The 17,010-nt window shown below is 37.1% G+C and overlaps 2 protein-coding genes across 2 annotated transcripts; one reads left to right on the plus strand and one right to left on the minus strand.

Annotated features, from left to right (window-relative positions):
• The first annotated feature begins 341 nt into the window (after positions 1-341).
• Positions 342-3,363, plus strand: LOC124435217 (THO complex subunit 7 homolog). The gene is made up of 8 exons (XM_046985160.1): positions 342-919; positions 1,000-1,120; positions 1,824-1,951; positions 2,095-2,181; positions 2,327-2,384; positions 2,847-2,913; positions 2,997-3,066; positions 3,272-3,363. Exons 1-8 carry the CDS (start codon positions 904-906, stop codon positions 3,361-3,363), a joined length of 639 nt encoding a protein of 212 aa, XP_046841116.1. The 5' UTR covers positions 342-903.
• A 455-nt stretch (positions 3,364-3,818) lies between these two features.
• LOC124435218 lies at positions 3,819-16,646 on the minus strand. The gene is made up of 4 exons (XM_046985161.1): positions 16,066-16,646; positions 6,052-6,262; positions 5,251-5,971; positions 3,819-4,581 (listed from the first exon to the last, which is right to left on the minus strand). Exons 2-4 carry the CDS (start codon positions 6,260-6,262, stop codon positions 3,819-3,821), a joined length of 1,695 nt encoding a protein of 564 aa, XP_046841117.1. The 5' UTR covers positions 16,066-16,646.
• Positions 16,647-17,010: the final 364 nt, after the last annotated feature.

Consider the following 17,010-nt stretch of genomic DNA (forward strand, 5'->3'; position numbering starts at 1 on the left):
AATTTCACTGCATGAGCATTATGAGCATATCATAAATAACAAGATTATGCAATTCATCTCTCGACATGTTAATGGCATTTTTCCTCATACACTAGCGACTGTTTGGTGAATGGGGAGGTGCCAACAGCTTTACTTGTTACCAAGTAATTCCGATATTTTATACACACAAACTGATGAGCAGCCCTTTATTTGTTGTACTCACATCCATTTGAAGGAGGGAAGGGACTGAGACAGAGGTTCAACATTACACCCAAATTATGAGGTCATGGACTCAAGGTCAGTATAACATTGCGAAGTATATTTGGAAAATTTATTGTTGTTGATTTCCTATCTCCTTCCTGTGACTTTGTAAAATGTTTAATGCGTATTTAGGACACAAGTTAGCTTGTGGTTGTACCCCAGATCATTTGAATTATCACGGCTGTTAACACAGAATAGATACGTATACAGAAGCGCCACTTAGCGAAAAATCTGTGAATGGGGAGGTGCCAACAGCTTTACTTGTTACCAAATAATCCCGATAAGTGTGGGTGTGTTTACCTGAGCATTTTTTATCAAACTTCCCTCTTAAATTTATTTGTAACTTGTACAAAAATAAAAAATTTGTATTATTCTTATCGTATACTTTTACCACTAAAATTGTATTAACTAACTGAGTAAGTTAGTACTTGAGATTTTTTAAACAATATATTTGTGTAAATAATTGTTGTTTTTATTACTGAAAACCGAAAATTAATAAATGTGAAAAGTTCTATAATTTGATAGCGAAACTGGTAGCGAAATTTGAAATTTTTTTCAACCAATTTTCGAATAAAATGAAAACTTGGTTGCGAATTAGAAACATGCATTCGACTGTAGGAGCCTACGAAAAGTGGCTCAGCGGCTTCTTGCCACAAATCCAACATGGCTTCCACGGACGGTATGTGTTTCAAAATATCGTTCATATTTATTTTGAAATTAAGCGCGTTTTCCATTTAATGTTATTCTGTTGTTTTGCAGACATAATTGTAAGACGAAGATTGCTGATTGATGGTGAAGGAAGTGGGGATAATCGAAAAATTCAGACCTTACTGAAGACGTTTTTGAAGTGGTTTCACTTCGAGGGTAACGAGGACGAAAGGTAATAGTTTTAGAGTTACTTCTTACTCCTGTTGTCCAGTATCTTGCGGAGAGTTTCATTGTATTCCAAAATTAATCAGTTCAAAGACATCAATGCTATTAAACCACAACTTTATGTAATTTAAGCTGTGTGATCAGTGTAATGACGGTAGTGAACAGCGAATTCTACTAACACATGTTGAATGCAATTCCAAGAAAGAAATGTCGCAAAATTGTATGTTTTTTATTGAAATGATAGCAACGTCTGACCTTATATTACCAATTTCTAGGAAAACGCTGGTGTAGCTCAGTTACCGTCCTTTGTATATATGCAAGAATCCTTTTTTGAAATTCTGTGGACTCTCTAGTTGTCTTTGCGTCGTTAGGATCTTTACGAGTTAACATGTCCATATTGGGGTAGCCAATGATCAGATTAATTACAAATAATTTCTTTCAGCCTTCGAAATACCTATATTATTAATAAATAGGCAAGCATTTATAAAGCTGGGTTTATATGTAAACTTGTAAAGTTTTGGTCTGCTGGTTAAACGTTTCTAACGATCAAGTTTATATTGCCGTTAGTTAGTGTATAAAAAGAAAGCAATGCATTCAAGTATTCAGGAATTGATTATATTGATGTTTGATTGTTTTGGAAACTATAAAATATAGCAGTAACATTTATGAATCCTGCAAGATGACAATTTATTATGGATTTGTTATATTAGGGATCATTTGTACAACAAAATGATGATTTTGCTGGTGCAATGCGACTTTAACATTTGTAAAACGCTGCAAGTCTTTGAAATGAATCAAGTTGAAATGAAGAATTACATGGACCTTTATGAAAATATTGGTGTGATATTTTATGAGTTTTTTTTTTAATTGGCCTTTATGATGGACGTATGTGAACTGGGATTAAAAGTTCAGTCATATAATAAAATTAGTTTTCTGTTGAATTGTTATAAAATGGACTTAATATTGAGCCTCTGTGTTTAGGGGAAAGCATAAAGAGTGCCAATGATCAAATTAAGGAGTGTAAAAGAGATTTGGATGAGGCTAAAACAGTTCGAAAGAACAGACAAGGTATAGTACATTTTGTTAGAAAACTATAATTTAGTCTGCCACAGTGATTTATTGATTACAATTATGATAAAGTCACTTTGCTCTGGCTTTAAAATAACTTTTTTCATGCAACATTCTGATCAGTTGCTTTTTGTATTTTGTTTAGAGTATGATGCTCTCGCAAAAGTTATATCAAAACAGCCAAATCGAAAAGAAACTTCGAGGTAAGATGGGCTGTGGTCTGTTTAAAGAAATCAATTATCTGTCTTAAAATTCCGTGTGGAGATTAAGTTTTTATACTGACAGACAAAAACCGGCGTATATTGCTCCTGAATAGGCGCGAAATGTGCCCTGACAGTAATCGTTGTAAAATGTGCCACATGCTGCGTTACTTAAGATATTAACGCTCTCTCAGACAGACAGTCAGTGCGTGGAAAGGTGGAAAAATCCTAAAAAAACACTGTGCAGACCCTTTTACTGTGCGGTGCTTTTCCATTTACAATTATCGAAACTGATAAAGTCGTTAAAAAGTACAAGTCGATAAAACATCCTTTCAATTTTAACATGAATGTCCTTTTACTAGGTCATTCTGATGTACTGTACCTACTTTATATATATCGAACCAAATGTATTTGATTCATATGGAAATCTATGTCTATATTTCATTTATGTCTTGTGGTGTACAGCGAGATAAATGTCTTAGAAAAGGAACTGCAGACTTTAACTGAAACGCAGCAAACTCTCACAACGAAGGTAACGTTTGGCGATTTTTTTAAAAGAAAACAGCATCGCCTCGGTTTTTCTCAGTATATTTTGTGTGATCATTTTCCCCACAGCTCGAGCTTCGAAAGAAACAGCTCCACTTACTCGTTCATACAATACACGAACTACAAGAAATGTTGGAAGGTGAATATTTATTTGTGTCCTCAATTAAATCTCCGCAAACTTTTTAAATTTTAATAGCAAAATGAGAAACGGCGAACACCCTTCTCTAAAATGCGAAGTGTATCAAATTTGCGATGGGTCTTTCTACCTCGCCTTCCTGTTAAAACCGAATTCGAGTTACGTAACATATTTCCAAACTTTTCTATGTTTGTTATCATCCTTTTAGATGATCCAGGGGCATCAAGGAAGCCAAGGATATATCAGTCGTTGCCGATGATTCTATTGACATGGATGTATCGTGAGGTGATCATTTGCTAAGTGCCCGCACAGATTCCTGGACATCAATCTTGCTTATTGGATTAAAGAACGAGTATGTCATCTACGGTTTATTATCTGTCGATGGGAGTTAAGTAGGCACGTACTAAATACTACAAAGGGAACCGAAATAAGAGTTTTCCTGCCGAAAGTAAGTCTACACTTGTTGATATACAATTTAACAAGAATTTTCATTATATTTTCTTGCTGGTATTAAGTATGCACATTTAGCTTGTGAAGTTTTTTGATTGATTTTATCATTGTGTGAACACAAGCTTTACCCAGCTTCACCAATTACCATGGCGACAACAAGCATTGTGGAATAACATAGAAAAATATCAATATCTATCGCTTGATGACCATCATGCTATAAAGACCTTTTCTCGAATTGATTAAATAGACCATTTAAGCGTTCACAGAACGTTCAATCATTCAGACTAAATACTTTAATATGCGTTTCATAAAGTCGTGTTTCCTTCAATTTCTTCCTGCTTCCCAACCGACGGCCTGACCATATGTAGGAGGAGGTTCGTGTGGAGAAATGTTTGGGTTAGGATTAGGTGCAATCCATATCCTGTGGTTGGTGGGTAAGGTGCGGTTGGTGGGTTCTCTGCATTAGGAGAAGGCATGATGCCGTAGCCGGAAGTAGGATAATGTGCTGTTGGAGGTGAGGATAGTTGCATTCCGTCGCAAACAAACCAAAAGCTGTGGACATCAATGGGGTAGTCAGGTTCACAGCAGCAGTTACTTTCGTATTTGGCCGAGACGTCCCCTGCCATCAACACGCGCCAACCACGTGCTGCGTACGCCTCTATAACGTTGCAAAGAAAGCTGCGCATGTGACACGTATCGTTGTTTATTCCACCGTTCCACGGACAACCTCTGAGTTTCAATTGGCGTACGCCACCAAAACTAAGGTTCATTATTTTTTCTTCCTGGATCCCATTCATCCAGCGGCTAAGGACAATCTCCTTGAACGTATCGTCCAGTTCATGTGGCGCGTTGATCAGACGCAATTTATCCGAATCCGTTAAACTGAGACACATGACCGGACAGCATTTGGGCTCGCCTTTTTTAAATATCAACACGGATTTATCACTTAGGCGACGTGAGATATCTATGGCTGCTATGTTATGCCAACCCTGTACCATCATTGCTTCCAAAATCTTGAGAATTAAATACCTAAAAAAAGTAGAAAGAACAACGTTATGTATAGTCATGCTGTGAAACGGCCAATTTCAAAGTGCCCCTTTCAGCAAAAATTTTTAAGTTTGCCAAATCGTTCCATTGTTATTGCTATTTAAAGTTAGCAAAATGTTCCTTTAATGGACCTTGTCCGTCGTTAGAACGGACCTTTGTGACATCATGCAAGGGATTCCTCAATACAAGATATATTTACCGACTACCTTGGATGACGTCAGAATTTGGCTAGACCCTGGCTTCATGCCACGAGGGACAAGGTCCATTGAAAGGCAACTTTAGCCTTCAACAAGAAGACAATTTGACCAAATTGAAAAACTTTAGATATTACACCAAGTTTTGATATCGCTAATAACAATTTTGCAGATAGGGGCACTTTAACGTCATGGTCACTCAAGCATGCAATGTTAGCCTCATTGTAACTTACAGATTACTTGTACGTAAGCTAATTCTAGCAAAAAATATTTATTACTTTTAAGCTAAACGTGTGTTTCTATGCCTGCATGAGGATGCTGCGTTCTTTTAAACATTTCGAAACAGTATTGTCTATTGGGGACTACTGCAGTTTAGCGGACACCTTGGACACTGACCCAAACCCTAACCTATAATCATTGGCAAAAACGAGCCCGCGCTCCCGATAAAAGCGCTTCGGGTGTCCGCTAAACGGCAGTCTAGCCGTCTTTCTTGTACCTTGCCATCACCGACTCCCTTTGAAGAATGCCAAGGATTGCCTGAAAGTTTGAATTCCCAGCTTCCATGATGGTCTTTCTCATTCTGAATCGTACTGGTGACCATACGCTTTGTATAACACCGCGTATTATTGTTATGATCGGCTCGGGGGCGCAAAGAATTCGGAGACGATCGGTACGATTAAGGCTTATCGTACAAAGTTGGGGGAACGAGCCTGCGGGCAGGTCGGGATCGTGGCGAAAGAAGAGAGAGTCTGCGGTACTTTTGAGGTTCACGTTGACAGCGAAGGAGTATTGGTGTTGATAAAAAAACCCGACTAAATTTTGGAGCAGCAGTTTTGCCATGATGGATTGCTCGTCCGTTGACTCCCAAGGGTTACCGCACATCTTTATCTCAAACACTCCATTTTGATAGGATTCATTTTGAATTCCTCTCGTCCAATTGCGGCGGACTGTCTGCTTAAAGGTTTCGACGAGCTGGGTTGGCAGATTGATAATCATAAGTTTGTCGGTGCTGCTCAAGCCAACGCAGACAAATGGATATGCCGATGAGAAATGGCTGGGAGATCGTGTGAGAAACACCGCACTTTTATCGTTCAAGCGTCCGAGGTCACATGATACCACCACTCTTCGCCCAATGTTGTATAATCTATGAAGGATTGTCGCTATCATTTGTCGTGAATTTCGAGAGCTAATCGATTCAGGTGAATTAAATGGATTACCTAAAACAAACATAGCGAGATATTGCCGACTCAGATAAAATTGTACACCGTTTACGATCAAAATTTATCTGTTCAGTTACCTATAACTTTGAATGCATGACCCGTCCCACAAATGGCATATTCGTTTTGAATGCCGTGGGGCCAAGATTCCATAATTGCCTGCCTTATGGTCGACAGTGCATCTTGATCATGGTGAAGAACAGTGATGCAATCAGTGTCGTGAAGAGATATACACATGGTAGAAAAGCCAACATTGACTTGAGGTAATGGCTTTGATGTGTCGTTACCCATCTTAATAAAAATAGTATACAACCATGAAATAGTTTAATATTAATGGCTGCAATTGGACATGTACACAACTTTGTTGAATATGTTGATTTTTTATTTTTTGCAACACTTCTGTCCTTTAGAACTTAGCCATATAGATTGATCTTTTGTCAACAATATACTTTTAGTTTTAATTTTTCTGAGCTATAAAGGTAAACTATCTATTCTTTCAAAATGGGTCACTGTTATGGTAAGGACCAGCTAGAATTCGGTATTCTTAGCTTAGCAAGGTGTGCTATATTTAAGAAAAGTGTTCACATATGTATTCATTACCATTCTTAGTGAGCGCCATGCTAAAGTATTTTAAATATTTGTTGAAATATACAAAATTTTAACTCACTACAAGACTTGCCAATGAATATAAAAACTTAGAAAATGAATTAAACACAAGACTAAAGAATTAAAGTGTAGCTTTGCATTTTTACTATATTTTTGACATATTTAATACTTTGCTTGTATGCATGAAGCAATGTAACACAGTAAGTCGAGTATTTTATACACACAAACTGATGAGCAGCCCTTTATTTGTTGTACTCACATCCATTTGAAGGAGGGAAGGGACTGAGACAGAGGTTCAACATTACACCCAAATTATGAGGTCATGGACTCAAGGTCAGTATAACATTGCGAAATATATTTGGAAAATTTATTGTTGTTGATTTCCTATCTCCTTCCTGTGACTTTGTAAAATGTTTAATGTGTATTTAGGACACAAGTTAGCTTGTGGTTGTACCCCAGATCATTTGAATTATCACGACTGTTAACCAGGGTTGTTAGGCTCCAGCGCTCATTTGTAGCCAAATATGGTTTGAAAAGTGGCCAAATGGCAACAAAAGAGGCCAAACTTGTTTTCTGAGCCCGCACTGTTTATGGCATGCGGTTTTAATAAGTTTTTCTAATTGCTTCTTATAGTCTATATGGATTTATCATAAATATATACCATACATTGCAAATCTAGCGATGCCAACGCCTAATGTTCACATCAAAGGACATATGGGAAGAGGTGAATACAGAACGTAAGACTGAAAATTTATTCGCTGTTGCAAAAATATAAGGTGCTTGTTGACGAAATGAAGAGAAAAATGAACTACACATCCAAAATTTCTTGATAAGCATTACAAGCTTAAAAGGCCATGTCAAAATACAAAGTGAATAAACTATTTTATCTGTCTTTCTATAAGATCTCGACGTGCATAGTTGTCATTTTTACTGCTCTCCATATATACAGATTTATATAAATATTTATGCATAGTTCTTATAATGTTTATTCTACTCACATTCATACATGTGTTTAGTGGCAAACAGCTCAAGCATTCGCTTAGTTACCTTAAAGTTAATGCAGCAGTTCCAGGCAAAGTGTAGGCTGGAACGAATACGAATAATGGCATTTAGCAGTTCTAAGCTCATCCTATTGCGTTGTTTTGTCTTCACTGATGTCACCAAGGAAAAGGTTCTTTCAACCACTGCATTGCTTACAGGATTTGTCAGGCAGCTTAAGGCGTAAGTTGCCAATTCCTTGAATGGTTTGACCCCAAGAGAAGTTTGGAACTGAACTATCTTTGACCAAAATGCAACTGCTGTATCAGGTATGATGCCGTTAAAATTTGTTCCTCTTTCCAATTTCGGTGGACGATCTTCCTGTACTGCTCCTCAATTGCATAATCTTGATCCTTTCGTAGATTAGGAAGTGGCAGTTGCTCAAAATCGGCTCTCGTTGTTACATCAAGAACTTTGCTTGGATGCAGGGTGCTTAAACCTTTAAAGATATTCCGGACAGCTGGTAAACGTTTCTCTACTTGATTTACAGCTTCCACAAGAAATTCTAGACACCTATTTTTCACTTCAGAAACTTCAGCTTCAGCACGTCGTTTGTCTTGTTGGGAAGAAATGTATTTCTTTGCTTCTGACAAGAACTTTCCACCAAAGTCAACTTCATAAATGGCTAGATATTTTCCTTGGTGGTCGAAAACTCTACCATATAAACTTTTATGGTGTACATTTAGTTCCGTGAACATTTCTTCTGGATCACCATCAGTTGCCTGGAAGAAGGCATTCACCCTGTCGAATTCTGTGACCAGAGGAGAAACGAAATGGAAATAAAGATATAGGACTGGATCATTGAGCATGTCCAGAAGAATACGAGCCTTGAATCTTGCTGCCTGCGTCGTCTCTGGTTGTGCTGTTCGGAAGTAAGCTTGCAGCTCAAACCAATTTGTGAGAATGCGAAATATAACTTTTCCTCTTACAAGCCACCTCGTAGTTGAGTACTTCTCAAACGGTGCATCTTGCACATCATCTGCATGCTGAACACAAAGGGACAACGAATGGCAAATACACGTCATCTTGATGCAATGAGGAGCGACAGCAGCTATTCTTGTCCACAGCGAATTGTGTTCCCCAACCATCACTGAAGCACCGTCACTAGCATAGCCAACACAATTCACTAAATCAAGTTTAATTGTGGCAAGGCAATCTTTGATTGCATTAAAAAGATCATCTGCTGAAGTGTGGACAACAGGAACCAGGTCAACAAACGCTGTAACGATCTTATTTTCAACTTCGCTGAAATACCTTACGATAATGCAGACCTGCTTCGATGTGGAAATATCAGTAGATTCATCCACAATTAACGAAAACTTCTTACCCTGGACATCAGCAATCAGTTGTTCCTTCAACGCTGGACTTATAACTTTGGTCAATAGCTTTGAGCATTTGTTTCTATGCATTTTAATGTTCTCAAGTTTGCTTCCATGAGCATTTCGGGCTATTATCCCTCCGAGATGATCCATGGTCAAGATTGCCGAATGGCAAGCCATTGTAACAGCTAGCTCGATCTCGGCGACCTTTACTTCTTCTGCAACTTTTGGGACACGTACGACTTGGACGGGCCTTGTAGTAGTAGATACTTTAATGTGTTTGATGTGTTTATCAGTTTTTTCGTATTTGGTTAAGTTTGCTTGTTTGGGTCTGATTGTGGCACGGCACAATTTACAAAAGCATCTTCACTTCCGTCTGAAGCTTTTGTGAGCCAGCTAAATTTACTTTCCCAAGACTTGTTATATTTTCCTCCGCTATCATAAGCTCCTTTCCATTTTGATGCCATAATATTGCAACGAATAACGTTTTTATCAGTCTTAACTAGTATTAGTAGTGGTCGAACGTGCTATTTATAGCTAGATGTCGGACGTCTACGAAGACAAAGCTGTGTGCTTGCTTGTGATTAGCTGGTTAAATTGCATGACAATTGGCTGAATTATACTTAGCTGTGATTGGATGAAAACAATTCAATGCTCAATTTGATCCTTATGATCATTTTTAGTTGTATTTCCATCGCATTTTGTACATTTAAGAGATTTTTACAAATAAAGCTCAATAAAAATTTAAAAAAAATTGTTTGAGTAAAAAGAGGCCAAAAAGTAGCCAAATAGCCAAAAAAAAATTTCGAGGCCAAAGAAAGAAAAAAAAGGCCAAAATCGAGTTATTTGGCCTCAAAAAGGCCAAACTAACAACCCTGCTGTTAACACAGAATAGATACGTATACAGAAGCGCCACTTAGCGAAAAATCTGTCCCCTACTTGTACCCAGTTCTTAAGTGCGCATCTTTTGCGTCCGCCATTACTCCAGCCAGATAAACTCATTGAGTTCTATAATAACTGGAGCGGCTATCTCAAGCGCGGCCTTAGATATCTGGTGACGCCAAAAAAATGGCGGATTTCGTCCGTTGCCGCTGAGATTTACCGAAATTGACCGCTTTTCCGAAAATTTCACAATTTCCCACTCCCTCCTGATGAAAGAGTGAGGAAAATGTATATGTGTATTTGGGATTCGGCAAGCAATTTTTTGATGAAAATCACGATAAAAACCTACAATTCGTAACAGCGAGTCAACCTAGCTTTCCAGTTATCGGCTCCTACGAGGAAAGATATTAACTATAAACTATGTACGAAAGAACTCTTTGTTGGCTGCGTTTGAACGTTTTTAAACGTCGTGTCTAATGTACATGTGGACGATGTGGTCTCTTTTCAAGGTAAGGAGAAAGTCTTAAAGCCATGTCCAGCCGACAATTTAAAAAAAGATAGTAAAAAACAAATTCTGAAGAAACGAGATATCTCGAGATGAAAAAATGTGAATGAAAACAAAACGCGAAGTGAACTGTAAAATTTCGATTTATTTCAAAGTCATCCTCAGACAGAATGATAATCCAAACCATGCATACACATATATATTTACAATGAATGAATTAAGTAACGAAAGTCAAGCAATAGAAATTAAATAGTTTGATATTTACGAAAGCGGAGTTGGAAGAGCTGTCATATTTTAAAAGGATGAATTGAAACAAGAGACCAGACTGGTGGAATGAGTGTATTGTAATTTAAGAGAAGAGTTGTAATTCTTTGCTAGCCTTAAGTCCCGTGTTAAGAAACCATTTCTTAATATATGTGTATGCATGGTTTCGATTATCATTCTGTCTGTGGATGACTTTGAAATAAATCGAAATTTTACAGTTCATGTCTTGTTTTGATTCACATTTTTACATCTCAAGATGTCTTGTTTCTTCAGAATTTGTTCTTTACTTAACTCTTAAAGAGTACTCTATAGTCATATTTATGTCAATGTGGTAATGTATATTAGTGAATTCCTGCATGTGGCAAGCCACCATGGCAGGAATTTACCATCCTCATTACACATTTCTCTGTTTCCTGACACACTTTCAGAAGATCGTCAGTTGGTATTTTTAAACCACCGTTGCTCTTCCATGCCACAAATAGTTCTGGTGCTCTTTCTTTAGATGATGTCAGAGCATCCATACAATCATCACAATGGATCTTCCTTTTCACCATTTTTGCGACATAGCCAGCAATATACAATATTGCTGCCTCCTTGTAGTCTGAAAGCTGAATGTAGTTTGAGGTGTCGCTGTAATCGTGGTCAGTTTGTTCTGGCCCACGCAGTTCTAGATCGTATCTTCTTGCAGTATTTACATCGGAAATATCTGCCGACATTCGTTCACTCTCACACCGATCTTCTAGTCTACTTAGAATTTCGGTACCATCCTGAGCAACACAATTTCCATGACCTCCTTTAATGTCATGTCGCATCAGCAGCTGCTTGTACGCTGCTTTGAACTGTCGAGATGTCGGGTTGTTGTTCCAACCTCCTGACGCTCGCACAGCTGAAAAAAACAATTCTAAATGATCTTGACTTGTCTTATAAGTAAGCAAATATTTAAGGGGAGAATTGTCACTTATAACAAGATCCTCAGCAAGCCCTTGCACTGCTTCAATGCACAACAGAAACCCCAAGAATCCTGTTTTCCTCTTATGGGAAAAAATCGACTTTCCATCAGCACCCTTCAGATTTAAGATGTATTGCCTTGCTTCATCCAGGAAGGTTTTATCAGCTTGTAATTCGCTTTCCTTATTGGTGCTTTGTAATTTTAGAAATTGGATTCCTGGAATTCAAAACGTCAAACAAGCGATCAAATACTCGAATGAATTTGACTGTTTTATCACACCCTTTAAACTGTGGAAGTTTGAGCTTACCTTCACAGAACTCTAAAGCATCTGCAACACTCGAGCTGAGTGCTTGCACTGCTAAATTTACCTTCATTTTCTGTGGCTTCCAGTTTATGTGAGCTTTCTTTAGTTTGTTGGCAAGTCGCAAGCCCTCTGAGGCTTGCAGTTTTTCTAGCTCAACTAAGTATTGCCATCTTACCAAACCATCTTTTTCATCCTTCAGAGTTCTCAATTCAGAAATTGCTCCTCTGACAAGCTTGATCATATGACAAGGATCTAAAAATACATGAATTTTCAACATTAAATCAGATGGATGTAAAAAATATGCTTGAAAATCATTAAGTGAAATTTTCACTCCAAGCAACTTCATCATTGCAAGGTGTGTGGATGGACCATCACACGTTAAACTTCCAACTTTAACACCAACATCATGCAACTGCATCAAACACTCCTTGGTTAGATTTGCTTTTACTTCTGCAGTGAGGCCATCTACCAAGAAGTAACCAACTGGTACTTTCCAGGATGAATCTAGAGCAACAGCCATGTATACCAAAACTTCTTTTGCTTCAGGGAGTGAATCATCATCAATCCCAGTACCAAGGTCAACATAACCACAAACTTTTTTGACCATCCCATTCTACGTGTTTGCGGATTGACATTTCATCCAGCATCAATGCACATATGACTTCCTTGCCATCTTTCTTTGCTTCTTGAACCTTCACTTTCAAAGCATTCAAGGCATCTTTGGTGAAACCAGGGTCACCATCCATGGAATTATACCAAGATCGAATTACTCTTGGATGAGGTAAGGCTAAATTAAACTTCTCACGAACATAATCATAAGCCTTAGGCGAGTAAAATTTCAAAGTTAGTGCGAAAGCTTGCAATTCTGGGGGGTATTGAGCACCTTGTTTACCCTGAGTGTTTGCCACTAAACGACTCAAAATATCTTCAGGAACCCCAGATAGTGAAGCATTAAGAAGTTCAGCTTGATCAGAGCTGATCATTTTATCATCTTTAAGGCAATCAATGATTGACAATAAATCATTTACCTTCTTTTTCAGTCTACTTTTTTTCTTATTAGACACTTTTAACCTCTTTCTATAAGACTCTGCCCGGTCTATAACATCTTCCAATTGTCTTTTCAGTCTCCTGGGAGACTTAAGACAATATGAGTGATCATGAATAGAAAAATGACCACTCACCTTTTCAGTGCTCTCCGTGCATTCAACATCCTGCACCTGTTGAAATAATGTGGGCACGGCACTATCTTCTAGACACACTTTGTTACCTGTTGTTCTCTTCATGCTATCGGAAAAATGATCTGAGCAAACTCTGCTCCACTTAGTTAGAACTGTGAGAGGCGACCATTTCTTTATACTATTTACCCATTCCGCGAAAAAAGTGCAGGGTTTTTTTCTTCGTCAGGAAAACTATTTGAAATAGATTAGTAAATTTATTGCTTCATGCGTTGATTCAACAAATAAATAAAAAAAATTGTTGAATTTTGTAAAAAAACACCCATGAAAACATCAGTGTATGCAGTATTTAAGAGAATTTTTTTTTTCATAAGGCCTAACAGATTTTGGGGCTTTCAATTGTATAAATGCCGATTCAATCTTTAAGGAACAAACAATATAAGCGAATAACTCACCTGTGAAAAGCGATGTCCTTCGTGTTGTCAACATTACGACATTCTACGATTGAACATCGATTAGGCATTTTTGAAAAAAATATTGTTTTGGCCTTGAAAAATATTGTTTATTTATCATACAGCTCGCAATTGAATTTGAAATTTTCAACTGAAGGCGGGAAAATCAATAACATCAATCCGGGGGAGGTCGAGAATATTATTTTTCTGCAAAGCGATCATTTCAGCGGAAATACGTCCGTTGGCCGCCATTTTATTGGCGACCTCGCCCCAGTAAAGATAGCCGCTCCAGTTATTATAGAACTCAATGGATAAACTGGCCAGAATGTATATGCAATTATGCATTAATATTATGAAGAGTTGTTTTTCGAAAATTTGACGAATGTAAATTCACTTATGGACAAAATTTTTAATGCCATCGGATAGGATACCAAGCATATGAGGTGAGAAACAGTTTTGTTGTAAAATACATTCGTCAAATATAATTTTACGGGTTTTCTAGTTTTTTGCCTTGAATTGTATGCGAGATCCATGTTTAGAACGTCTCTTATATTGAACGGCAGTTGCCCTAAGAATTTATAATTTAGGACAAAGGTAATAAATATATTTAGTGTGATTCCATTTCTGTATTTTCTATTAAAGAGTTTCCTATTAGAATGGTCAATGGATTTTATAGAAGCGATAAAACGACCTACTGTGCGTAAAGAACGTTCTTTAGATGAAGACGTTATTCGTATAGAATTTGGACTAAACTAATTTATATTTGATGCTTGAATCGGGCTTTTTAGTTGCAATGTAGGTTGTCTGCATAATTGTAATTGAACGTTTTTATTCCTAATTGTATATTGAGTTCCTGTGGCTATCATGTCTGTCAAATTTGTATTAACTTACAAATAAAGATGTTTTTTGGTTGTCTTATTTTTAATAAACAATATATGAAATTACAATTTTTTAAAGAATGAAGTTATTGATAAATTGTTTCAGTTAAATCAACAACTTTGTCATTATGTCAAACATATTGTCAAGCTCCTACAGCTTAGCTCTTTGGTTAACCTTCACTTGTGAGTTGTGACTAACAATTGTATGTGAAAAATGATTAGAATTATGTTTGATTCACCACATTGATCAACCAGCAGAGAGAAATTATTGCAACAAAGGGCTTGAACAATTTTTGCTAAAATCCATAAACTTCATTCAATAAATTAAATTTTTTATTGTAAATAATCATGTAACAAACAGAACTTATTCTGACAAAAACCAGTAAAAGTTACTCTTAATGCCATTATTTAAATCTTAATACTTTACACAGTAAAATGTTTACCAAAAGGTGAAACACAGATACACCAGAAAACTTTTTTAAAACATTTGACAACAGGGGGAAACTGTGCCAAGCCAACACCAATCCAATTCACAAAAGCATTCAGGGAGCTTTTTTATGTTCACTTCTCACATCATCAATAAGCATCTATGTCAAGTATATAAATAATCTCCTGATTGAATTTAAAAAGGCAGAAATAACAAAGTTAAGTCATGTGGACCATATGACAGTATATGTTTTACAAATTGCTATTCAAGCACTCTATTAGTGGACCAACATGCTGCTGATGTTCCAACTTGCGCAAAAAGTCATTCAAGCTTCACAAGTCACAACTGTGATGAATACAAAATATTTTGGCATCAGACAACCTTCATAGTGGCCATGCAGCATCGCTTCTGATATTTTAAAACACCTGGGTAGACAATTGTGGTGATTCGAATGTCCTGCCAAACGTTCTTTGCAATATATAAACTAACTGGAGGATAATTTGATTTATCACTTGTTTCAGCCACGACCGAGATTTCAAATGTTAGAACAAATATCTTCAAGATTCTCCGCAGAATTCTTATATGATAAAATTAAAACTGACGACAAACCATATACCGAGTACGCATCTCGTCAAATACACATATCTACTTTGAAAATATTCCGAATAAACCTTGATTTATCAAAACGGACGTCGAATTAATGGATAAATTGTTGAAAGCTTGATGTGTTAACTGTATCCACACAAAAAATATTAAAAAAATGGCCAATCTATAGAAATATTTGGGTTAATTTGCCAAAACCCATCCGTAGAACTATATATTATGTTACGATTTGGCTGGAAACATGGCCGCCATTTAAAATACCTGGTTGTAGAACTCAAAACAAGGGGCACGAACATCAAAGGCTCCGACATCGAGTGGCGCTTCTGCATACGTATCTATTCTGTGACTACTGATATGCCACTTAAACTTCAGCTTATGTTGTCACTCAATGATTATATGCTTGTCATCGAGTTAAATAAACTGAAATCATGCGCAGGTGCGTCATTTCGGAAAATGCGAGGTAAATAACATAATGCAACATCAGATTGAAAAGCGAGAGCGTTTATTGTATATTGCTAGACTTTTGATTTCAAATGACTTCAATTTAAAAAAGCGTTTGTTCGAAATCATATTCGTTTACATATCAGCGAACAAATCGAATTTGATGTGGAAAATTTTTAATTTTGACGACGTAATCGGCAATGTAATTGATTGTTTGGCAAAGCGATATCATTGCTAAAAACTGCGCTTACCTCGGTCAAGTAAATTTTTGCACCTATCTGAAATATTACGACGGTAAAATGAAACTCAACCAAATCAGTATGGTCTTCTCAACAACGCCTGTAGTCGGAACGTGAGGATTGACAACATAAACAAGTTAAAGTATGCCACACCGGAAATTGTCAAGCAATCACGTACGTTACATGACAGTAAGAAGACAAGATTTAGCAGAATTTCACCATTGATGCATTTGTGTTTGCATAACGTCGTTAAATTTTACGGCTAAATATTCCGACATGTTGTACGTTAGAAATGATTGTATAAAACAACGTCTCAGTAAGTCTTGGCGGGCATTAAAAATTTTATAAAAGTTGGACAGCACGTCACACGTTGCGCTGGTCAAGAAGGAGAAGTCTTTTCCCAGAAAACTTTTCTTAGTACTTGTAACATCTTTGACCATTTTCACATAAAAGACTTAAAGGGATGGACACATTTATCTTCCAGGAGAATATGTATGGGAAACTGAACCGGCAGAAAAGCAATGTTCTCCTAAACTAAAACATCTTAAAGTCAATCCACATTTGCTAAATCCTATGTATTTGCTATCGTAAAGTTGGAGTGATTGTTAGTTTCTGAGAGAGAAATTAACAATGACTATTGTGAACAGCACAGCCTGAGGATGAAACCAAAGACAACTAATTTGGTTTGTTAGTACATAGCAAATGCTGCTCAAGAGCACAGGATAAGCAGTGATGTTTGCTGGGTGAATGTTGGGGAAGACACCACAATGTCTTGTGAAAAAAAGTTGGGTCCATGATAAAGTTCAATCTGGCTAAAATTGTGAACTTTTCCCATCAAATACAGATACTAAAAATATTTGTCCCAGGTTCCAATTCCATTTTCTTCCAAGGATATGTCTGTCGTTGCCGAAGATTCTATTGACATGGATGTATCGTGAGATGATCATTTGCTAAGTG

This window comes from Xenia sp. Carnegie-2017, unplaced genomic scaffold (assembly GCF_021976095.1).
Source record: "Xenia sp. Carnegie-2017 unplaced genomic scaffold, XeniaSp_v1 HiC_scaffold_14, whole genome shotgun sequence".
Classification (NCBI taxonomy): domain Eukaryota; kingdom Metazoa; phylum Cnidaria; class Anthozoa; order Malacalcyonacea; family Xeniidae; genus Xenia; species Xenia sp. Carnegie-2017.

What these genes read in the sequence shown, in the direction of transcription:
- LOC124435217 (XM_046985160.1), top strand. An exon ending in GAGGGTAACGAGGACGAAAG is followed by an intron (nt 1,121 to 1,823) that starts GTAATAGTTTTA and finishes TTGTTATATTAG; the next exon opens with GGATCATTTGTACAACAAAA. An exon ending in GGACCTTTATGAAAATATTG is followed by an intron (nt 1,952 to 2,094) that starts GTGTGATATTTT and finishes CTCTGTGTTTAG; the next exon opens with GGGAAAGCATAAAGAGTGCC.
- LOC124435218 (XM_046985161.1), bottom strand. Translation starts at nt 6,262, where the DNA reads ATGGGTAACGACACATCAAAGCCATTACCTCAAGTCAATGTTGGCTTT. An exon ending in TCATGCATTCAAAGTTATAG is followed by an intron (nt 5,972 to 6,051) that starts GTAACTGAACAG and finishes TGTTTGTTTTAG; the next exon opens with GTAATCCATTTAATTCACCT. An exon ending in AGGGAGTCGGTGATGGCAAG is followed by an intron (nt 4,582 to 5,250) that starts GTACAAGAAAGA and finishes GCCGTTTCACAG; the next exon opens with CATGACTATACATAACGTTG.